Source organism: Saccostrea echinata, unplaced genomic scaffold, assembly GCF_033153115.1.
Source record: "Saccostrea echinata isolate AGI-Se365-2 ecotype Australia unplaced genomic scaffold, CSIRO_AGI_Sech_v1 ptg000022l, whole genome shotgun sequence".
In the NCBI taxonomy this organism is placed as follows: Eukaryota; Metazoa; Mollusca; class Bivalvia; order Ostreida; family Ostreidae; genus Saccostrea; species Saccostrea echinata.
In genome coordinates this window covers 8,447,836-8,472,449 of record NW_026889771.1, presented here as the reverse complement: position 1 = coordinate 8,472,449, position 24,614 = coordinate 8,447,836, and the positions used below count along the sequence as shown (strand labels likewise).

Below are 24,614 nucleotides of genomic sequence, written 5' to 3'. Positions count from 1 at the left end.
AAGTTGTCAGATATACACTGAAGGAATGAAATATGAAGATAACGAACAGTATTCAATCTCGAAAGTTTAACGAAACGATACAAATTTGGAGCAGATCAAACACGGACCTATGGTGTTCCGTTGGGGCCACTCACACCTTCGCACTCTCGCCTTTAGGGCGAAGATGCGAGAGTGCAAAGTTGCGAAGCGAAAGTGCGAAGTTGCGAAGGCGAAGGAGCGAAAGTGCGAAGATGCGACGGCGAAGCGCGAAGGCGAGGGTGCGAAGGCGAAAGAGCGATACTAATATCGCACTTTCGCCTTCGCAACTTCGCACTTTCGCCTTCGCAACTTCGCACTTTCGCCTTCGCATTTTACTTCTGTGGAGCTCTTTATCATTATGAGTTAATTTTAGTGGACTCTTGGATGTTATTGGTACGCATGCGCTAGATTGGTGTGACGGCGCCAAAATGGATGTTAAGCAATGGTTGAAATTCATTGTACAATGACGTTTTTACTAATGAATATACACTTGCTATTTTATGAAACGAAAAATAGTGTAATTGATCACTGGACACTCTAATTTTATATACAATGGTAGATTATATAACGTAATGATGGTAAATGATTGTTGTAACTGATGCATGGTGCACGAGCAAAATTATAGTGGTGGTGTGCATCACAGTCTCAACTAAAGGACAGAGAACATATGATTTTATCATGATCCATAAACTGTAAAAAGTTTGATTTTGATATATCCTGGTGTAATATATATGTGCATATATGCAGTAGATATACTTCGATCTTCATTGTAAGCATACGATAGAGAACTCCACAAAAGAAAGGCGAAGGCGAAAGTGCAAAGGTGCGAGGGCGAAAATGCGAAGTTGCGAAGCAGAGGAGCGATACTAGTATCGCTCCTTCGCACCTTCGCTTTTTCGCCCTCACACCTTCGCGCTTCGCCGTCGCATGTTCGCACTTTCGCTCCTTCGCCTTCGCAACTTCGCACTTTCGCCTTCGCAACTTAATTCGCACTCTCGCATCTTCCCCCTAAAGGAGAGTGCCCCAACGGAACACTATACGGACCTCAAAATTTAGAGGATCAGGTGCCATGGAGGAGTGAGCATCCCCTGCCGACCGGTCACACCCGCCGTGTGTTCTTTGTCATGATCGGGGAAAGAAAAACGGAAAAATCCTTAGACAGTTCAGTGTATAAATAATGGCATAACAGTTGTTATGAAAAACGCCAGGAAGCAACGGATTATATAATATCCTGCAATGAACACCCCAATGTCATTATTGCTCTTTACTCTCTCGTAAACGATTTAAAAATAAGGGAGCCTGTATAGTATGTGTTCAAAACCTTGAACACCTTATTCAGACAGATTTTTCCTATGTAATAGGAGTTGTAGTCATTTACGGAGTTAAAAATCTATAAAATTATATAAGACGGACCAAGAGAAATATGAGGTTTTTTTTATATGTAAGGTCTACTCTGGACAGCATGCTAGAGGTTTGCGGCTATACTTTTGACTTGGCGCCGTGTCCAAAGTATATAAGAAGCATAGGGACGTTAACCGAGGCTCTTGTTGGAGTAATGTAAGGTCATACACAGGGAAGGTCAAGGTAAAAAATAATTGACGCTGTTTAATTTCTTACAAATTTGTTTCCGTGTATTAATTTTGCATTAATAAAGTTGATAATAATATTACAAAAAGGAAAAATAAACTACAGAGAAGGTAGAAAAACTCAAATTAAAGTTGGAAAAGACAAGCTTAAAGTTGGAATTGCCAACTTTAAAGTTGGAAAATCTAACTTTAAAGTTGGAATTACCAATTTTAAAAGTTGGAATAACTAAATTACCTTCTTTAAAGTTGGAATTAGGTACCAGCTATAAAGTGGGAAAAGCCAACATTAAAGTTGGAAAGCCAACTTTAAAGTAGGAATTACCAACATTATAGTAGTAATTGCCAACTATAAAGTTGGAAAAGCCAACTTTAAAATTTGAAGCACCATTTTTATAAAGCTAAAATAGTCGAAACTACCTACTGTTCATTAAACTATATCTATAGCAGTTTAGTTTTCCGAAATGCATGTGATGCTTATATTTCAGTTACTAGTAATCTAATTCTGTAAAGAATGTTTGTAAAGTGAGAATCTGGGTATGCAATATTTCACTTAAAACAACCAATATTTATTATAATCATGATTATATTATTGTTTTAATTGCACATACCCTTTGAGGGCCCTTGATTGGTGATAAACATAGTAATATAACTTTAATGATGCTATGAAGCAGGAGGCGGCACATGCGTTCATTGCAACATTCTAGTTTTTATATGTCACTCGGAAAAAAAGCGAACTGGATTTATGCATCTTCGCTAGCCAAGGGTTTTCAGTCTTCTCCGCTCCCCATAAACCGAAAACCCTTGGCTAGCGAAGATGGGATTTATGTGGTTCATACAAGAATTTTTAAAGACAGAAATACTGTAATTAATTTTCATAAAAGATTTACTGAAATTTTGATTGCCTATTAGGATTTCAATATTGGTGTGAATTTGGATATTCTGGGGATTGGGGGAGGAGCATCCTCGCAAGCCAGGGGTCCTGAGTCAACACGTTGCCGTTGGACGTCCAGCGACAACGTGTTGACTCAGGACCTCTGGCTTGCGAGGATGGGGGAGGAGGTGTTCTCTATTGAGAAGTTGATGGCTCGTTTTAATACTCGCCCTTGAGGGGGAGCCATCAACTTCTCAATAGAGAATAGGGGAGGAGGATCCCTTTCCAATGGATTGGATCCGCGCCTGGAATTTACACATACTATCCGTGACCTCGTAAATCAGTGTACCGTGACATTGTTAAATATTACTAGTAATCTTGAGACCTCATGTGAACCGCTATACGATATGTCATGGGAGATAGGCCTAGTGACTGAATTCACGTGAGAGAGAATTTATAAACATGGTGTTTAATTTAATGTTTATTATTACTGTTATTATTACTGAATAAGCGTGTAGAAAATGACCGAGCTTGACCCCCTCATTAATCGTGGCGCTGCGGATTCATTTTACGATAGGGTGGTTCGTCCATCGTTGGCCGAATTTTTCGGAACCACCGTCTTTGTATTCATTGGGTGTATGGCTGTCCAAACTCAGGATGTAGGACCTATCGCTATTGCGCATGGACTGACCATAGCTGTCCTTATTGCAGGACTTGGGAAAATTAGGTTTGTATAGTATTTAGTTTGTGCGGATCCAATGGGGTGGGACAGTATTCACCTCATAAATGACCAAATGTCATATATGAGTATTTTTACCTCCTTTATCAAGAGTTCTTTTAAATCATTTTGTGAATTTATGATGTTCTTACTGCTGTTGAAGAACATGATTCGCTCATGCCGAATTCCTGCAGGGATTTATGCGATTCTAGTTGTAAGGAGAGTACATCTATCCCACAGATCAGATTACATGTCACTGGCGGATTTAAAAGGGGGGGGGATGCACCTTCATAAAAATTCCAAAGACTGATGAAGGCAATGTTAAGAATTTCTGATACAAGAAAAGATAAAATTAGTAACGAAATGTTTAAAGATTTTTTTTTTTTTACATAAAATACATTTTACTTCCATAGGCTCATATATAAATTTATATATTTAAATTTTGCTCAAATTACAACCTGATCGGGCCTATGCGAGCAAATAAACTTGAAAATCACAGAAAGCAATCTTCTGATAAAATTTTTTGCACAAGATTGTTTATTCTAAAATAAATTTTTGGTGGGGTGCACCTGGCCCATAGTGACTGCGCCTAAGGAGAATTATTATAACGGTACGTTTTACCCTTAAAATCTCGAGAATTCAGAAACCTCAGATCCCTGCCTCTAAAAATATCCTCCTCCTCTCAACGAAAAATTCCCCCTCCATATAAATATACCTGTTTATTATACGATTAATAATTTTTTGCTCTCTGATTGGTTGTAGAAAAAATACTATGTTATGTTTACCAGCACGTGACCTTCCAGTGAACGTTAGGAATTACTTTTTCTACATTACACTAAAAATATATTGAGAACTTCCAAATTGATACAATTAGTTATCTGAAAAGTTAATTCACCTTCACCAGTCTCCCACTCAGGTGACTTAATAAAGTCGTAATAACGAGATAAAAAGTAATGACGAAATAAAAAGTCATTATTTTTATCTCGTTATTACGACTTTTGTAAGTGGCAATACACTTTTATCTAGTTATTACGACCTTTAATCTCGTCATAACGATTTTTTAATTTTATTACTTTTTTAATTTTCTTCTTTGAGCCTTCTAGCCTTTTTTCTTAAAGATTAAAAAATTCCAAATTAATACAACTTGTTATTTTTATTTTAACCCTGCTTCTCTCACTGCGTTTGACCAGGACTTCAGCAAATGTAAGAACATGACATGATATGCTTAACGAATTTGTATCAATTTATCATTGAAGCATCCAATAAAACAATTTTTGCTTTTTTCAGTCAATATGAAGATTCAGTCATCATTGAAGTATCTAATTTGCTTTGTTTCAGTCAATACGAAGATTACGTCACCTTCGAAGTTATTCACCGAGCCCGAAAGGCTCGGTGTGTATTGTACTCCCCAGGTGTCGAAGATTAATTAAATGTGACGTAATAATTATTGACACCTCTTAATCTCCTTTATTTCTATAAGTTTTATCGTAGTGTGGTGAATTTAAACTATGAATTTATTCTTGAAAAATTAAACCTATGTTTATTATCTTTAATATTCGGTAATGTATTGACGAAATGAGCATGTTTGAAAAGGTTTCCAGAAAGACCATCTTGAATGGATACTAAACCTGAATTTGATTCGTATCAGGAAAATCGTAATTGTACAAAAATTTACAATGCGTAGAGAAACGAATTTTCTCTCACTTAATTTCTAGAAACTGACCTGATCATCTGAATTTTGATTTTCTATTTTCAGTGGCGGTCACATTAACCCTGTTGTAACACTTGGGGTAACGCTGTCGGGGGGAATGTTTTTTGTTGCCAGCATCTTTTACTTTTTGGCTCAGCTACTGGGAGGCATGGTGGGCGCAGCCTTTGTTCTGGTAAGGGTCTCCATTTAACACTATGCACCTTTTTATAAACTTATGCAGTTTTTTTTCATCAACTTTTTATAATTTAAACACATGCTAAAATTTGTGTTAACATTGATAAAATTCTTATTGAAATTAAGGAATAATCATTATTTCACCTGCAAAATGGTATTTAAAGAATATATTTTCAAATGGTATATACCGATCTTGTAGATTAGGATCCCCCAGAAAACTAACTCTAGAGTAAGATTTTCCTCCTACTTTTTTCCCCCGGAAAGCTGACTCTAGAGTTGGATTTTCCCCTGGAAAACTGAGAAGGGCTTCTCCACGGAAACCACTCTCCAGAGTCAGCTTTCCGAGGGGTTGGATACTATTCTAGAGTAGAACCCCCCCCCCCCCCCCCCCCGAGATAGCCCACCCCTTCCCCTATTACCAATGCCCTGCATATCATAGTATATTTGTATATTTCATTTCTGACTAAGATGAAAATAAGTTTTACCGGTATTTAATTAGAAAAAAAAGATATCTATAATTTTTATGAACAATATCTACATTGCCATTTACATCATATGAAGATAATTTATTAAACTTACATTTTTAAAATATACTTTTATAATTTCAATATGAGTCATGATTATGTCAAGTGTAATCGAAGCTTGCATTAGTACAACATATGGATGTCGAAGGGACAGCGTATACAATGAATATTTCTTAAACTTAATAAATTAGACCAACTTTAAAATAATGTTTGTTTGCCCTCTCCGGCTCGGGATAAAAAAAAAAAATGGGTCAGTAGGTAGGTGAGAAATTATTTTCCCCCAGAAAATTTCAATTTCAATGCTGAATTTTCAAAATCTATCTTTTTGAATGCATTAAAAAAATAAATGCTTTCTAGAGATTAAAAAAGTTTTTGAGTCGGGCCATTTTTAGTCGGTCATTCGGGAGAAAGCGACCAAACAATGTTTTAAAGATAGCCTTATATAATACGCATAAAAGGTGACAAGGATTCGTCGAGAAACATTAGAAAAAAAAGTTTTAATCCTCTAAATGATGAAACCATGCCCCCAGCACGATAAAACCTAGCAACAGTCAACATTGCTTGACAACGGGCGATATTCCCCCCCCCAAAAATATTGAATGCACGGAATCTACGCGCGCGCGCTTCTATTTTCATTTCCATTTGTATAAAACATTTAGTGTTTATATAAATAAAATACATGTAAATACTGCATGTAGTTGAGGGTATATAATATTGAAAGTTTTCACCCCTCGAAAACTATTGTCAACCTCGGCTGCGCCGTGGTTGACAATGGTTTTCTTGGGGTGAAAATTTTCAATGTTACCTTCAACTACATGTAGTATTTATATTATAGCCTATCCACATATATGTATACAAATCTGTAAAAATATGTCATATTATAAAGCTCATCCAAACTTAAATTAAGTTGATAGATGTATTGTTCTTGCCTGATTGTCGTTTCTTTAAATGGGGGGGGGGGGGGGCTACCCTTATAGATTCTAGAATGCAGTAAATTCTCCTAAAATCATACATGTATCCACATCCTTTAAAGAATATGTTCACATGACTAGTACTATAGCTAGTTATATATGTAGTATATTATAACGCTAAGGAGGAGTTCCCATTCTGGGTGATAATAAAGGCGGGAAATGGCTCTCCCGTGGAAAGTCTAGAGCAGGATTTCTCCGACAGGGGAAATCCTACTCTAGAGTTGACTTTCCGGAGGGAAATCCTACTCTATAACATTGGTATTTTTCAGGCAGTCCTACCTGAAAATGTGTATAAAAATATAACTGGTGGAGCGCATACGCTAGGAAGTGACGTAGAACCAGGCTGGGCGATACTAGCTGAGGGAATACTAACCTTCCTATTGGTGTTCACCGTCCTATTGACTGCTGTAGATGACAAGAAGAATAAATTAGCTCCCTTAGCTATCGGATTTTCCGTGGTTGTAGACATTATTGCAGGGTACAGTAATAAAGAAATGCCGACCAATATTTAAAATAAATGATAGTTGAACTATTGGTTTAAGTCTTATTCGGAGAGTTGAAATATATAACTTAGAAGTGAGAGTCGCTTTCCTGAAGGGGACTCTCAACAAATTCTAAAATGAGATCACAACAAATAATGTTTTCAACACATTTTATTGAAATAAAATGAAAAAAAATTGGAAACAAGTTCTTGTATCCCACTGGTTCCTCTCCTTTTAAATACAATATAAGGTAGATATGTACTGAAATGAATCTAAGAATCCAATTTTAATTGATATCACCGAGATTCCTACTCTCATTTACATATGTATAGATCTACACTCATCTGTTGTTTATGGATACACCATTATGTCTGATCTATTTTTATTTATTACACGACAGTGCCAAAACAACTGGGGCCTCTATGAATCCAGCTAGAAGCTTTGGACCCGCTGTTGCTTACTCTAAATATGGGGACGTGAATGTTTGGGAACATCATTATGTATACTGGGTGGGTCCTATATGTGGAGCAGGTGTGGCAGCTATTTTATATAAGTAAGTTTGTTTTAAAACATTTATGTCCTGAATATATGTTTTAAGAACGAACATCTACTGAATCTGTACAAATAATGCTTACATATCAAGATAATGCAATTAATTAAATATTTATTTAAAGCTATATATGGTGTATCTGAGCTAAAAAATAAAAATACGAGATTGAGTGTAGATGAACATGATATTTGTTATTTACGTTCAAATTAAATTTTCACCGATTATAAACTTAAATAACCTCACGTTTCTATAGTTAAATCGATTTTCAACAGTCTATATTTAAATGCGGAGTCAGTAAATAAATCGGTTCTTGTTTTAAATCTCTAATATCTATGTAACGCGATTGATTTAAATTGTGTAATTTACAGGAAAGTCCAATCTTTATATAAAGTAATAAAACATATAGAAAGTTCTTTTTAATTTTAGTTAGTCTGAACTTATCAAAAATACTCCATATGCGACTTTAACGAGAGGACAATTTACTGTTATATTTAGAAAAAAGATGTGTTTGTGAGACACTGATGGCCCTGTTTGGCAGATCATAGCGGAGGCTAAAGTTTCTAAAATGCAAGTCAAACTCCAAGGTCAAGAGATCAAAACTGTTTCGTACCCTAAGACAGGTCTTGTCACAAGCAAAACATCTGTGAAATATGAAATCTCTATCACCAACTGTTCAAAAGTTAAGGCCAAGGTTCAATTTTTCTAAAGAAGGTCAAAGGGTTAGAAAAAATGGTGTCCAAGGAAAGGTCTCGTCACAAGGAATACCTATGTGAAATATGAAAACCATGAAACCAACCGTTCAAAAGTTAGGGACAAGTTTAAGTTTTTCAAAAGTAGAAAGCCTTAGCACCAATCGTTCAAAACTTACGAACAAGGTTAAAATTTGGTAAAAAATTTTATTGCACGTTTGGTGAAATTTTTAATTGTACAATTTGGTCAACCACAACGTCAAGTTCAAGAGGTCAAGTACATGTATGTGAAATATGAAAGCCATATCTCCAACCAATCAAAAGTTATTTAGCAAGGTTAAAGTTTTTGCCGACAGACAAATAGCTAGAGGGACGGACAGAGCAAAAACGGGGGCATAAAAAGAAAAGCACAGGAACTTTAAGGATCTACATTAATTCAAAGAAAGGAAAACTAAATAAAATACTATGATTTCATTGCAAAGTTTCCATTCCTAAATTGATGTTTGTAAATAATGTAATGATAACAATTAACAGATGATTCTACAAGTACCATATTACATTAATTTTTGAAATGATTCAACTATGAACCGGTGAACTGAAGTTTAAAGAAAAAAAGTTGATTATACTATAAACTCACTTACTTATGTTACAATAGAAAGTTTTTCTGAAATAGCCTTTTCTCTTGAATTTCAGGATGCTTTTTGCTACCGGAAACAGGAGACTCTACATTGAACGATAACCACATTGACAACTTTACATAAATTCTGTTCTCATCGTGTATATCATGTGTAAATTTGGATGATATTATTATTTATTCTTTAATGTTAAATAAGAAGTAAATAAATTGTTTTTTTTTTTAATATGTGTGGTGTGTGTGTCCAGAATCCAGCAATTATTTTCAACACGCTTCGCAAATATACCTTAGTATATTGATGCGAATGTCACATTTAGGAATGGAGCCTTAAAAAACATATATTAAGGAAACATCATTGTTCGTGGGGGGGGGGGGGGGGGGAGGGGGGGGCAAATGTTTGTGGATTTCCATGAATTTATATTTGCACGAACAATAACTTTGTCAAAGTATCTGTCCATCAAATTTATTATGTAATTAAACCTGTTACCCACAAAATTACACGAATCAGTAAAAATTTGATCGCCCACAAATGTTGACTACCACGAATTAAAATTGTTCCAAAGCGTCGTCTCAGACTGTTAGGTTGATTTTAAGCTTTTATAGATCACACCGCAATACCGGTAGTATATGTTCCAAGTAAAAATTTTTGGGTGTCTTATACTTTAATACAAGTCACAGGTCTTTAGATCGCTTTAATTCGACTGACAAAACTTGCGTATAATTTTTTTATACCCCTAATTTTGTCAGTGGGATTAAAGCGATCTAAAGGCCTGTCTTGTACCCCCAGTCTTGTCAGTCGAACTAATGCGATCTAGAGGTCTGTGATACCAGGAATTAATTAGGCCTAAAATGAAAATTTATTTGTGTTCAGTTGCCTACCGACCCACTTATAATACACCCGACTCAAACTTTTTTCAGCCATTTTGTATTTTTTTTTCAAGGATATTTCAGAAACTGTTTTATTTTCTTTTTGATTTTTGTATTTTATCGATCAGTGACTTATAACAGGTGGAGTTTATCTATGTTTAGTAAGCCCATGAAAAACTCTATAATTTGTAATCTAAAAAAATTCTGAAAACTTAATTTCTTTTTTTTTTTTTTAAAAATTAAAACATACCTACCTACCCACTCTAAAAATTACAAGTCGGCAATTGCAAACAAAGAATTTTATAAACTTGGCCTTAGCATGATAAATAAACAAACTTTTGAATGAACAAAGAACTACGCACGGTAACTCCCGATTCCCGCCTACATTTTACAACCATTTAATTCAATATTGATGACAATTTGGCCATAAAATCTTTGTTTAATACAAAGAACAGTTCAATGGTAATTGATTAATTATTTTAATTCCAGTGCTAAATAGTAAAATATCCCTAATTCCAGCTCTTGGAATTAGGGGGGTAGACGATATTTTCCACTGAAATCGGGCTATAAAGCATCACCATATTCTGGAAATAGTCTTGGATATGAATAAATGTTTCTTAAATCTTTTCTTATGTTTTATGCATATAAAATTAAGCATATATATTAGTAAAATATGATGTTTCAGTTGTAAAGCACTTGGAAATTGCTGAAAAAATAAGCATTTTTGTCGTTTTTTGTATATAAACATATGTCCCCCCCCCCCCCCCGTGAAACACAAAAAGCTTTGGTATGAATTTGTGAAATGACAGTCCATATTACCCGTAAAAAGGAATTTTTGTTTCACGGGGGGGAAAGATGTTTTAAAAATATTTTCCGTTTTCCGTTGATTTCTATAGTGAAAAACACGAAATTTTAGAGTTATCTCTCGTTGTTTTCCCAAAGAAGTAATATTTTATGAAAATCCATATAAATATCAATATAAATATTAAAAATCATTCGAATATCGTAACTTTTGAAAATTGACTTGGAGGTAGGCGGGAGAACAATACTATCGTTCGCAGTTCTTTGGTAATACTAGTATGCTTATTACCTGCTTGCCCTAAAATATGAAATTAATTACTTTAAACCAATGGAATTATGATGTAAAATTTTCTCACATATGATTCTGTCAAGTAACGAAATAATTGTGGTCTCGCAAAGAATTCGGTAAAGAGATTTGTTATTTATTTCTTAAAAATGCAAATTCACACAAAGAATTTTCTAGCTTTAGCCTACCATACTGTCACACGAGTATGGTCACGATAATCGATAAATTGAAAATACGTATACAACTCGTGATGTGAAGATTTAAACTGAAGAGATCATGATTAATTTGCACCTGAATGTTGATAGGGACAAACAGGGATTGTTAAAACATATACATGTAGGTCCCTGGGACAATTAAAGTAAGAGTATACCTTACCTTAACCTTATTTCTCTTCGTGCCAGAAGGCACACAAGGCCTGAACATCTCTTTTCCACTGGGGTCGGTCTGAGGCTGCACAGCGTGCCGTGTTCCAGGAGTTCCAGCCTGCCTTATTCCGCTCCACACCATGTTTTTTGGGGGCGGCCTTGCTTCTTTCTCCCCTCAGGCGTTCACCCGAGGGCCACAACAGTCATCTGTTGGATCTTTTCTCAGCATATGGCCCATCCCATTCCATTTCCTTCTCCTCATCTCGGCACTTATGTTTTCTGCTCCTGCCATCTCCAGAATTGTCCTGTTTGGGATATGCTGCTATTTGACATTGAGAATCCTTCCGAGGCAATTGGTCCGAAAGATGTCAATCCTCTTTTCCTCTGTCTTGGTAAGCTTCCAAGTCTCACATTCATATAACAATACGGAGAGGACCAGGCTCTTCAAGAGGGAGACTTTCATCTTTCTACTGATGTCTGTGGCCTTCCAGATGTAGGCTAGCCTCCTGAAGGATGCGCCGGCCAACGCAATCCTTTTCCTGATGTCAGCAGTACCCCCGCCGTCCTAGGTGACATCGGCACCAAGGTAAGTGAATCTGTCCACCCCTTCGGCTTCACTGTTTCCGACTGTCAGACTGGCTTCACTCTTGCTGTTTATCATCATCACTTTGCACTTCTTTGCATTCAGCTTCATTCCAACTTTTGCTGAGTTGTCTTCCAGTTTTGTCATCTTGGACTGAAGATGGTTCATTGTTGATGACAGTAGGGCAATGTCGTCCGCAAAGTCGAGTCTTCAAGTATAGTGGAATTCCCGTTCTCTCTTCTCTGACTGTCTGTGGCATCACCCAGTCTATCATCAGGAGGAACAAGAAACCTTACATACAGCATCCTTGTTTGACGCCAGTCATCACAGGGAAATGGGCTGTGGTCTCGTTGTCGTCAATCACAGAGCACTGAAAATCGTCTTACAGGGCTTTGACCATTTTAATCATTTTTTTAATCAGTTTTGACCCAAAGACTGTCACTGTGCACCGAGTCGAACGCTTTCTCAAAAGCCACAAAATGGATGTACAAGGTAACATTCCACTCGTTGACTTGCTCCAGGATGTTCCTGAGGATGAAGATCTGATTGACAGTCCCTCTCCCTCTCCGAAACCCTGCCTGCTCTTTCCTAAGGATGTGGTCACTTCTGACCTGTATTCTGTTGATGGGGATTCTGCTGAGTGCTTTGTTGGCTAGGGTCAGCAATGTCATCCCCCCATTCAGTTGCTGTAAGTTGCCTTTCGTGGTAATTTTGCAGATGAGTCCCTTGGTCCATTCTTTGGGCAGCTTCTCCTCCATCCATATCTGGTCAAAGGTGTACTTCAGTTCTTGACTGGTCTGATCGAGGTCTGTCTTTAACATTTCTGCTGTCAGTAGATCTGCTCCAGGGGCCTTCCCATTCCGAAGCGTCTTAAGTACAGCCCTTATTTCCTGTGTGGTGGGTGTCTCGACTGAAATGTCTAGCTCCTCTCCCTCTTGATGTTCATCTTGTGGTGGTGACTCTGGAATGTATCATTTGAGCACTTCCTCAAAGTGTTCCCTCCATCTGGCAAGCCTCGCTTCTCTATTCTTCAGCAGCTCCCAATCCTTGCTCTACACTGCTGCTGTTTATCTATTACTCTTTCTTGTCAGCTGCTTTACGATGCTGTACAGTTCCTTCTGTCTCCCGTTCTTGACCGCTTTCTGTGCTCGCACAGCTTTCTTTGCCATCCATCTCCTCTTGTCCTCTTTCGCACTTTTTTGACTGCTTTGTCTTTCTCTCTGTAAGTTTCCCTCAATCTAGTCTTGACTTTTTCTGTTTTTGTGCTATCTCTCTTTGCCTTGATGTCTTTTCTTTCGTCTATCAGTTTCCAGGTGTTTTCGCTGATCCAAGGCTTGCTTTTGCCTTTCCTGAAGCCAAGTATTTCCTCTGCTGAATTCACATAGGCCATCCTCTGCTGCTCTCACATTTTCGCGATATCTTACGTCATTTCCTTGTGTTCTTCTAATTTCTTTCCCATGCATTCAATGAATTTTGTTTTTACTTCTTTGTTTTTGAGGCGCTCTACATCCAGTCTTGGTTTCAACTTGTTCTTATTCTTGTGTGTGCTGAGGCGTAGCCTGATTCGGGTCTTCACCAGGTAGTTGGCATCTGCTCCCCTCTGGACTTTGGTGTCAAGAACAGAAGATGTCCACTGCCCACTAATGAGAAGTTGGTCAATCTGGTTTTTCGCTATTCCAGTAGCAGACACCCATGTTGCTTTTTGAATGTCTTTATGGGGAACAATGTTCCTGTGATTACAAGTCCGTTGGTCTGACAAAATTCAAATAGCCTTTCTCCATTCTCATTTTGTGTACCCAGTCCATGGATACCCATAGTTCTTTCGTACCCGTTATTATCACTTCCTTCCTTGGAGTCGAGGTCCCCCATGATAATAATGACGTCGTTCTTGTTGCATCTATCTAGGGTCTCCTGTAGCTCCTGATAGAATTGGTCCTTCTCCTCTTCCTTTTCATTATGTGGCGCATAAGCTTGGATCACCGACACTCACCCGTATCTTGTATAGAATCGTGCTGTTATGATCCTCTTGCTGACGGGTGTCCATTGCATAAGTGATTTCACTGCCTGCTGGCTGATCATTATCGCAACTTATCCCACATGCAGTTCTTCATCCCCGCTGTATGTGATGGTCTGGCCTGAGGCCAGTCTAATCCTCCCAGCTCCTGTCCATCTGCACTCTCTGATTCCAAGAACGTCTAGCTGGTATCCTTCCATTTCTCTCGCAATCTGTACTGATGCCACTTCTCTATACATAGTTTGTACATTCCAGTGTCTTATGGTGAATGCTTGTTTGGGTGTCACATTAAGGGATTTAGTCGGACGCTTGGCATCCCTAAGGCTTTCACCCCTCGTCGTCCTACTGCCACTGTTGGCGGTCCCCGCTTCACCTGGTCTTCTTTGCTCTATCATGTCCATTGTTTCCGTAACTGTCGTTTTACTCCGTGAGGAGAAAGTCGGTCTCATGCACAACCCCCAAGCTGGGAGGAACAGTGGTTTTCTCTCAGAGTATCCTTCCCTTATGCTGTGTTGGTCCACGGCACCTTCTTCAGTCTATCCGGTGCACCCCTCAATAAGCGAGGGAATTAATCCCCTATCCACCGACCGGGGGACGCGCCACCTAGCAGTGCATGACAATGATAAAATACAACGAGTTATATGGCCATTTAGTATGTTATCTGTTACATAAGATCAGAAATCGAAAAATAATTTTATTATTTATATATTGTATGTGCAATTATAATTGAAAAATATTTTTTAATGTAGCACTTTTTTTTAATACACATGTATATATTTGGTTAAAATGAAACTTATTTACAAAAAAAATGAATATTGAAGACTGGGCTACATGTAAAATTCCTTATAAGCTGCACACAGAGCCGTAGAACGGGGGGGGGGTTGCTTGGGACCGTGCCTCCAACTTTATTCCGAGTATAGTATTTTGCTATAGTAAATTTTCATGTAGATGTGGTTGCCCCTCCCCCCCCCCCCCCCCCCCCCCACACACACTTCTTATCTCGAAAACCTGCAGCAAAATTAAATTCTTAAGAATCAATTTTCAGCTTCTTCATGGTAATTTTCCCGAACTTTTATGTAGACCTCTATCTTTTCCCTCGATTTCAATAATACTCGGAACTCGAGAGTAACCCGCTAGGTGTCGTTTTCGCATCACTTTCGTATTTTCTGCTTTGACATTTCCAAATTTTGTAGCATTTTTCACGTTTGACGTTGAATAAGTCGGATTATAGTGGAAAGTATGGACAATTTAAAAATAGCACGATTAAAGGCAAAAAGCTCTTCCGAAACAAGATAAGATGACACATTCTGGTAAAATAAGTAGGTAAATGATATTTTAGGCTTGATGTCCAAGAGGGCTCCAATATAAACAAACCGAAATGACTTACCTTCTCTATTATACAATGCCGTGGTTATGATGATTTTTTTTTATTAAAACGGTTATCATACTCCCTTCCCTCAAACGAAGTTTAGAGGGGGGGGGGGGGTATATTGGAATCAGCATGTGCGTCTGTCTGAAGATATGATTTTGTCCGGATATTTTCTTGGAGACTACTGCATGGATTTGTTCTGAAAATTTGTACACTCATTATTCAGCATCTAAAGATGTGCACCTAGTTTTTTCATCATGAATGTATAATCGTATAATTTTTCTTCCTCTTACAGGTGTGGTTTTTTTTCATTTTTATAGACTTAGTCATTTTGGGTTCATGTAGATTTGAGACATACAATCAAGAAATTGCCGGTTGATACATCTGTAGAAAAATGAGAATTGCAGCTTAAAACCAGGTCATGAACACCTAATAAATCACCAAGTATTAAAAAAGTTTTAAGGTAGATAGTCCGTAGAAATGCAAGGAGGTTTATATGCAGTAACAATTCTAAAAAATGTTCCATCAAAATTACAGTTTTTTTTTTAATTTTAACAGCTTTATATCCCAGAGGTCATAATTTGAACGGACTTGAATCTACACTATTTAATGAAGTTTCTAATGAGTTGTTTCATCTTTTCTTGCCCGGTTGTTATTGAAAAGATGATTTTTAAAAAATGCCATTATTTTTTTTTACTAATTTTTTAAACTCCCATTGAAAAAGGACGTGGTCCTTCATTTGTAAAAACCCAAATTCCCTTCACCCAAGGATATCTTGTGGCAAGTTTGGTTGAGACTGGTCCACTAGTTCCTGAAGAGTCGAAAATGTGAAAAAGTTTACAGAAGACACACTACAGACAGACAGACATCTGGCACCCTTCAGTTAGAAAAGCTCATTTGATCCTTCGTGTTAGGTAAGCTAAAAGGTGAAGATAACGAACTTTGATCAATCTCATAAATCCTGCAAATAATAGTTTTATTACGCAGTTACCCAGTATGTTGCTCTGGATAACTCTTGTACGTGTAAATAAACTCGTATTTCCTACTGCGCAATTTAAATCTTTAAAATGCAGATGGCTGAGGGGAACACGGCCGTTAACCAGGAACCACCTGTTTCTACTTTTTTTGACAAAGTTGTTCGTCCTGTCCTAGCCGAGTTCATCGGAACTACACTTTATGTATTTATTGTATGTTTATATCCTGCAGCATATGGAATCATGTCAGGTATCTTACAGGGGTTTGCATATGTTTTCCTCATTGCAGGACTAGGAAAGATCAGGTAGGTTTGAGTATCCGAAATTTGATGGTATACAGTTAAAAAATACAAAATCTACATTCAATAGTCTTACAAAGTGCGACTCTCCATTAAAGTTATTGATTTTTATTCTCTGCTGCCTTTTTTATTTTGTTTATCAATCTATTTGAGGCAGTGAAAAGAATTTCTCAGATAAAATCACAAATCATGGTGGCATATTTCTGCCCCCTATGCAAGTTATTTTTTCTAAAGATTATGTCAACCTGCAAGATAATAATGTCAACATGCAATATAAATATGTCAACATGCAACGTAATTAAGTTGACATGCAAGATAAATGCAATCAATTTTCCAAAATTATCAAATATCACCCACATGTGACTTCCAACATGCTAGATGCAACTTAAAAAATCGGCGTGAAAATGATATGCACTTGCTAGGGACAGGTTTCTGAAAGTATGTTTTTCCTATGTGAAAGGACTGAAATTGGAATAGCAAATAATATTTTCTGAATTGCATGTTGTATAGTGGTGGACATTTCAACCCAGCCATTACGGCTGCCGTGACTTTGTGTGGAGGTGTGCCCTTCCTTGTTGCACTATGCTATTTCTTAGCTCAGATGATCGGAGGCCTGATTGGAGCAGCCCTAGTTCTTGTATGTATACTTCATAGTTTTAATTCTTTGTCAATACCTATTTTTATGCCCTCGTAATCGAAGATTCGAGGGGTATATAGTTTTTGTTCTGTCCGCCCGTCTGTCTGTCTGTCTGCAGAGACTTTCACCTTTCCCGTAACTTTAAAAATTCTACTCCATATTCATGCATATATAATTTTATATATGGAGTAGGATACAACAAGAACCTGTGGGACCTCTTTCCCCCACCTCCCCTTGTTTAAAAAAAGTGTAATACGTTTATAATTTCCTTGCATCTTTATGAAGGGTATTTTATCAAGAAGTAACTACGAATTACGCCTTGGTGGAGCCACAGTACTGAGAAGTGGGACGGAGCCCGGCTGGGGAGTTTTGACGGAGGCCATTCTGACGTTTATGCTAATTTTGACCGTATTAATGACAACAATGGACGAAAAGAAACACAAACTGGCACCTTTAGCGATTGGTTTCGCCATCACAGTGGGAGCAATGGCAGGGTAAACACTATTTTGATATTATTATTCTTTATTTGCTTAATACATACGTATTATGTATCATGATAATGGTTTTTGCTGTATTACCTGATCAGAATGGTTTATATGTATATGTCTGCAAATAAGGAATAAAAATTGGCATGAATGAAGAAACATAGTAAGATAAAATTAATTATCTTTTTTATTTCATAATTAGATTAACTGTGACCGGTGGATCGATGAATCCAGCAAGAAGTTTGGGTCCGGCTGTTTCCACTTTGAAATATGATATTGATGGGGTTTGGGAATATCACTACATCTACTGGGTTGGACCTTTTGTTGGTCTACTGGTAGCAACTCTCATTTATAGGTAAAATGTCATTTTTTTTTAAATATCATCGTTTTTAGCTCACCTCAACGAATTGGGAGAAGCTTATGTAATACCCTCGGCGTCTGAGTCCCAGGTTAAAGTTTTTGGAGCAGATTTCTTTTCAAGTACTTCTATGCCCTATATTTATCAGCGATGCATGGAAGATGCGTCTTGTATGATTTATTGTACCAGTCAAGGTTTCAGATGCTGCAATTTCAGCTAAAGAATTACCAAGTTAATCTTTTGGGAGCAGGTTAAAGTTTTTGGATAAGGTTAAAGTCTTTGGAACAAGTCTCATTTCCAGTTAACTATAAGACCATTGTTGACCAAACTTGGATGTACATTACCACGCTTGCTTCGAATACTGCGAATACTGGATCCGACCTACATTTTCCGGATGATTGACCGGGTTAAGGTTTCTGTATAAGCCCTTATGTTGACCAAACTTGTGCATGGATGATACGTCTAAGAATGCACACTACCAGGCTTGTTTCGGATACTGGAACAGCATTTTCCGGATGAGTTAGAGACCAGGTTAAAGTTTTTGGAGCATGTTCATTCTTAAGTAACTATAAGCCATATGTTGACCAAACTTGCATGGATGCACACTACCAGACTTGCTTCGGATGCTGGATCTGATCTACATTTTCCGAATGAGTGGCCATGCATGTTTAAGGTTTTGGAGCATGTTCATTCTTTAGTAACTATAAGACCTATGTTGACTAAACTTGTATTGATGATATATTTAAGAATGCACACTACTAGACTTGTTTCGGATGCAGGATCTGACCTACATTTTCCGGATGAATGACCAGGTTACAGTTTTTGGAGCAGGTTTATTCTAAAGTAAAAAAAGCCATATGTTGACCAAATTTCCATGGATGATACATCTAAGGATGCTTAGTACTAGACTTACTAGACTAGACTTACTACGAATACTGGATCTGACCTACATTTTCCGAATGACTTTTTCGGAGCAGGTTCATTCTTTAGTAACTATTTGCCCTTACTTGATCAATCTCGCAAGGATGATACATCTAAGGATGCATTCTTCTGGACTTGCTTCGGATGCAAAATTTGACCTACATTTTCCAAATGAGCATCCAGGTTAAAGTTTTGGAGCAGTTTCTTTTTAAAGTGACTATAAGCCCTAGGCTAAACAAATTTGCACTGAATTAACGAAGGAGACATTTATTGATGCACACTGCCAGAGTTGCTTTGGATGCGGGATTTGACTTATATTTTCCAGATGAGTGACCAGCTTAAGTTTTTGGAGCAGACTTATTACCAAGAACGCATAAGGCCTGTTTGAACCAAACGTGCATGGATGATGCATCAAGGGATGAACACTCTCAAACTTGCTTCAGATGCTGGATTTGACTTTCATTTTATTGATGAGTGTCATCAATCCATTCCCAAGTAACTGCAAGCCCTATCAGACCAAAATTGCATATATGTTATATACACGGGTGCATACTGCTAGGTTATTAGTTTAATGTGGGACCTTGCCTTACTTAAAGACAACATTCTTTGTGGTGAGCTTTGTAATCTATGATTACTATGTTTTTTCCCCTGTAGTATTAGTTAATATACAGATGATTTAATTTGAATTGAAACAATGAAAACATTTTTGAGCAATAAAAAAATCATTTAATTTTTTTCAGACTCATATTTGAATCAAGAAACGGACAACGTAAAAACCCGTACTTATGGACTCAAAGTTCTAGAAATGAAAGGCTCGGTGATGACCTGGTGTTAACTTAGTAGTTTATAATAACATGATTTGGAATAAACGAAAGAAATCAACAAGCGAAAGAAAAGATCGCACGTTAAGGATTGCTTATTCAAATTCACAACTAATTTGCTGCTTTGTTACAATTATAATTATGATAAAACCCAGGTATTTTTCCTTTATGATTGTGTTGGGATTATTACTATATTACTTCACAGTTTGCCCACTTTTGTATTCTTTCGTATTTTTGAAGCATTTTAGATCTGAAATGTACACTTCCGACCAAAATACTTTAGTTTTTTTTTAATTATGCCCCCGTTTCGAAGATTCGGTGAATACTAGTATAGTTTTTGCTCTGTCCGTTTGTCTGTTTGTTCGCAAAAACTTTAACCTTAGCCATAACTTTTGATTGGTTAAAGCTATGGATTTCATATTTTACGCGTGTATTCCTTGTTACATGGTCTTTATTTGGGTACCAGCATATTTGATCTCCTGACTTTGACCATGGAGATTAACCCACTTTTGCAAAATTTTACCAAATTTAACATTGGCCATAACTCTTGACAGTTGGTGCTAGGGCTTTCATATTCCACAGATGTTTTTATGATAATGTCTTTTAACCACATCAAAGAATCAAATTCCTCGATATTAAATGATCCTGCATGTCCATTAGATCATCTGGAATTTCTGGTATACCACCTTTGTTGAATTCTGAATTTGCAAGAGAATACAAACATACATATACATGAAAAAAGATCACGCATTATCAAACAGAATTTTTGGAAAGGTTGAAAACATGTTTAACTCCAAATTGCTCCATCGTTTTATCTTTTTTCTACTTAGCTTTCTTCTTCTTTTAATATTCGTATAAGATGAATTTGATAGCATAAACCAAAACATAGCGTTCTGAATCAAAGCGCCTCTCTTGCATGATTGTGTTTTCCAAGCATATATTCAGTAAAGGAGAAAGATCTCAAACTGTCCATTCTGTGAGAGAAAGAACATGATGAAACATGATTTTCTTTGTTCTGAGAATTAAATAAAAATGTACAATAAAAATGGTATCAGATATTAAGAACTGATTTTGACAGGTAGCACACATACAATGGCAGGTTCACTGTTTACAGAATGGACAGTCACAGGTAAGCTAGGGGTGCACAGCAATTTGTTGAATAGCCATTGTGTTTCCAGACGCAAATAAAGAATGGACAGATACAGGTGAATATTGGGGAATGTCAGTATTTATACAAATATGCCATGCTTCAAATCAGTTTATAGTTTGCGTTATAAAGGCATACATGTTTTCCTCTGATGGAGAGAGTATATGAAAGAATCAAAATCTAATGAACCAAAAGATGCACAAAATCAGTGACAGTTGGATCTGGAAACAAAGAATAGTAGGAGTAAGAAAATATTAGCCAAACTTTGACCCCAAAATGAACTTCGACGACAAAATACAGCTTATTATCAAATTCGAATCAAATCTGGAAATGTTTTATTTGAATTCAATTTTTGAGGATATTTTGACTGCAGCAGTATAATGATGAGCTGTAAGTTGTATTCTGAATTTGGATAAGCCATGAGCCAAACTTCGCTCTGAAAATGTATTTCAAATTAAATATCTGGAAATGTTTCAATTTTAATTATTTTCTACGGAAATATTAATTGCAACAGTGTAGTGTTCATGGTGCAAACTGTTTTCTGGGTGGTGGATTAAATATTAGCTGAACTTCGATCTTAAAATAGATTCACCTCCAGGGAATGATGTTTCCGAAATTTAAATCAAATGTGAAATTTTGTCATTTAAATTCAAGTTTTGTGAAAATTGACTTTTTAATATTGAAATTATGTGCATTATTCATGGATTTAAAAGTGTAAAATTGTGCAGATGCTCTGCAGACATTGTGTTCTGGATTAACTTAGATCTCCGCGTTCTTTTCGTGTTTACATGTAAATTAAATTTTTTTAATGTATTTGTTTCCCTCTTGGGTACATACCAAAGTTTACCTGTAACTCTCCATTTTGTTTGTTTTAACTGTCCATTTCTTTTTAAAAAAAAAACTGTCAATTTCTTCAAAAGAATTGACAATTGTCCGAAAAGAATGGACACTCACAGGTAACTTAATGGATTGTTTGGGGAGTTAGCTCAACGATAAGTTATATAGAATGGACAGCACAAACAAAAATTTTACGTCACAATCATGTTTTTAATTCATTACAGGAAACAGTTCTTTTTTTAGAGTCATAAAGCATATACTTTAACCGTTGTCTTCCAAATTAATTTAAGGACAACTACTCAGATCATCATCTGTTGCAAATATGAACAATCTTTGACCCAATAATTCAAAATAATTGAGCAAGATACTTAGAAGACCCAAAAATACATAGAGTTCACCTAGATGTTCCAAAACAATTTCAAAATAAATCTCAGAAGCTTTGTATTTTTCTAATTTCTTATGGTTATAATCAAAATTTTCATGCTTTTTCCTGACGTTTTAGTACTCTTTCTTGTTGCTTTGGAGAAATGGGTGTAAAATATGCTCGTCTTTGATTAAAATACTATATTTATATTTCTAAAGTTTTTCTCTGTGATAAGTCTTTGAAAGCTAGGTGAGTTGATTTCTTGATAATTCAACCGAAATGTTAATTTCGCCAGGTGAAAGGCCAGGAGCCTTATATGCATGTCAATCTCGTGCGGCTGTGTTTGTTTCTGACGTCAGTGGGCGGGGACTATTGAAATTAACACGTAAGGTCTCGTGTATTTTAAATCTATTAGACAGCAATTTTTATATGTATTTTCAAGAAATTCAGTGCAGTGTTCGAATATTACTATAAAAGTATTATATTTGGCTGTGTATTCTATTTAGCGCCTTTCGTGGAAAGCATTTTCCGCTTAATCAAGTACATCGCTAAATGTCTTGTTTACATATATTCATTTAAAGCACATTTAGAAACGCCAGTTTAAATCTACGCTAACTTCATTCAACTTCTTGGAAAATATTCTTGTACATGTATATCAAGCCAATGAATCATTTGTAATATTTTTGTGTTCCATAACTACCATTGCCTGTTATAACACGTCCTATATACTTGCTTTTTAGCTCACCTGAGCTGAAAGCCCAATTGAGCGTTTCTAATCACCCGTTGTCCGTCGTCCGTCTGTAAACTTTTCACATTCTCAACTTCTCAAGAACCACTTTGCCAATTTTAACCAAACTTGGTACAAAGCATCTTTGGGTAAATGGGAGTTTATTTATTAAAGTGAAGGGTAAAGTTCCCTTCCAAAGGGAGATAATCAAGAAAAGACAAAAATAGGGTGGGGTCATTAAAAAATCTTCCTCTCAAGAACCACTGGGCCAGAAAAGCTGAAACGTATGTGGAAGCATCCTTGGGTAGTGTAGATTCTAAATTGTTCAAATCATGACCCCCGGGGGTAGGGCGGAGCCACAATAGGGAATCCAAGTTTTACATTGAAAATGTTATATATGAGGTCAAATATTACGAAAAATAAATTTTGATTATTTATATATTATATGTGATATAAAAGCTGGTAAATATTTCATTGTAGCATTTTTAGATATGCTTAGATAAAATGAAAATTATTTATTTTTATTTTTTTTTTTTAAAAAAAGAAGAAGATATATGAATATTCAGGGGCTGATCTAGAGGAGGGAGGGGTCGGACCCCCTGGAATTTTCAGAGTTATTAAATTTCTATGTAAAAGTAACGAAAAAATGACCTTGGACCCCCCCTAGGAAACACGGACCCCTCTTAAAAAGGTAAGGAGGACCATGTATTTGAAGAGAATTGACTTTAGAAAGGGGACCCCCCCCCCCACAAACACAAACACACATAAAATAGGTATTTTAGGTTTGGGCAAGTTGTTTTCGTGTTTTTTTTCTCATTTATTGATTTTGTTTCTTCAAAAAAAAAAAATTCCGAGTCTGACATTTGTTAGAGTTAATGTGGAACCCCCCCCCCCCCCGTAAAAAAATCCTGAACCCCCCTCCCCCTTGTATTGAAGAACAGACTGAGCTAGATGTAATATTCCTCATAAGCTGTAGCTGATCTTCCGAACGTTACAGTTTCCTTGGGCCTTTAATCTTTGGCGAGCTCAGATAAAAAATAGCTCTGTTTTTACATTATGATATGTTTTTCGAAATGCCCAAAAATTGTGACTTCAGCCATACTATGTCCTTTTATATCTACATTATAGTGACAGGCTACCAGAGTGAGACGTTTCTGCAGATATGTTGCCCTCTTTCTGTACAAACAATAGTTTCGACTATGGGAGCAGTTGAAACTATTGTTTGTACAGAAAGAGGGCACAAAATAATATTCCTGTCGAAATCTCAAGACATTCTTTTATTTGAATAAAGACAAGGAAAGTCCATCTTTGGATTCTTCGACACCAGAATTATGGACATTGCAAATCATAGGCTTTTTAAAGCGCCAAGTTTTACGAAGAAAATACTGCGCAAACAATCCGTTTGTTCCTTTAACTTCAATATGCCAACGTAGGAATTGACGCAATTAATATAAGTAATATTCTTGATCACAAAAGAGTCCAGTCTTTTATTCCATCTTATTTCAAGTTGAAGTCCACACCTTGTATTTCTTACAAATATACATCGACTATTGCGTCCAAACTTTTTAATCACAAAATCTCTACAGTGCCTAGATATCGAACATCTGAAACACAATCCTCCAACGCGTTCGTGTTCTTCTTTACCCCACAACTACAGTGCTGGACATGTCATTAGTGGTGACGTAAATACATCAGTTAATTATGAGACCTTAAATAACTCATTTAAAAAGGGCTAAAATTTAAGGAACCCCGATCTTTCAACTGGCGTCATAATTTTCATAATAGATTAAAAGTATCAGATGGATGTTGAAATCTCGCGATTGAGGTGCAA

The 24,614-nt window shown here is 36.6% G+C and overlaps 1 protein-coding gene across 1 annotated transcript; it reads left to right on the top strand.

Moving 5' to 3' along the window:
* The first annotated feature begins 2,903 nt into the window (after positions 1 to 2,903).
* On the top strand, positions 2,904 to 17,967 carry LOC133190689 (uncharacterized). The gene is made up of 11 exons (XM_061326380.1): positions 2,904 to 3,202; positions 4,950 to 5,076; positions 6,843 to 7,051; positions 7,456 to 7,608; positions 8,988 to 9,029; positions 12,252 to 12,481; positions 12,548 to 12,636; positions 16,287 to 16,492; positions 16,997 to 17,123; positions 17,409 to 17,617; positions 17,811 to 17,967. The coding sequence occupies exons 1-11, from the start codon at positions 2,997 to 2,999 to the stop codon at positions 17,965 to 17,967; spliced, it is 1,755 nt and encodes a 584-aa protein (XP_061182364.1). The 5' UTR covers positions 2,904 to 2,996.
* The last annotated feature ends 6,647 nt before the right edge of the window (positions 17,968 to 24,614 follow it).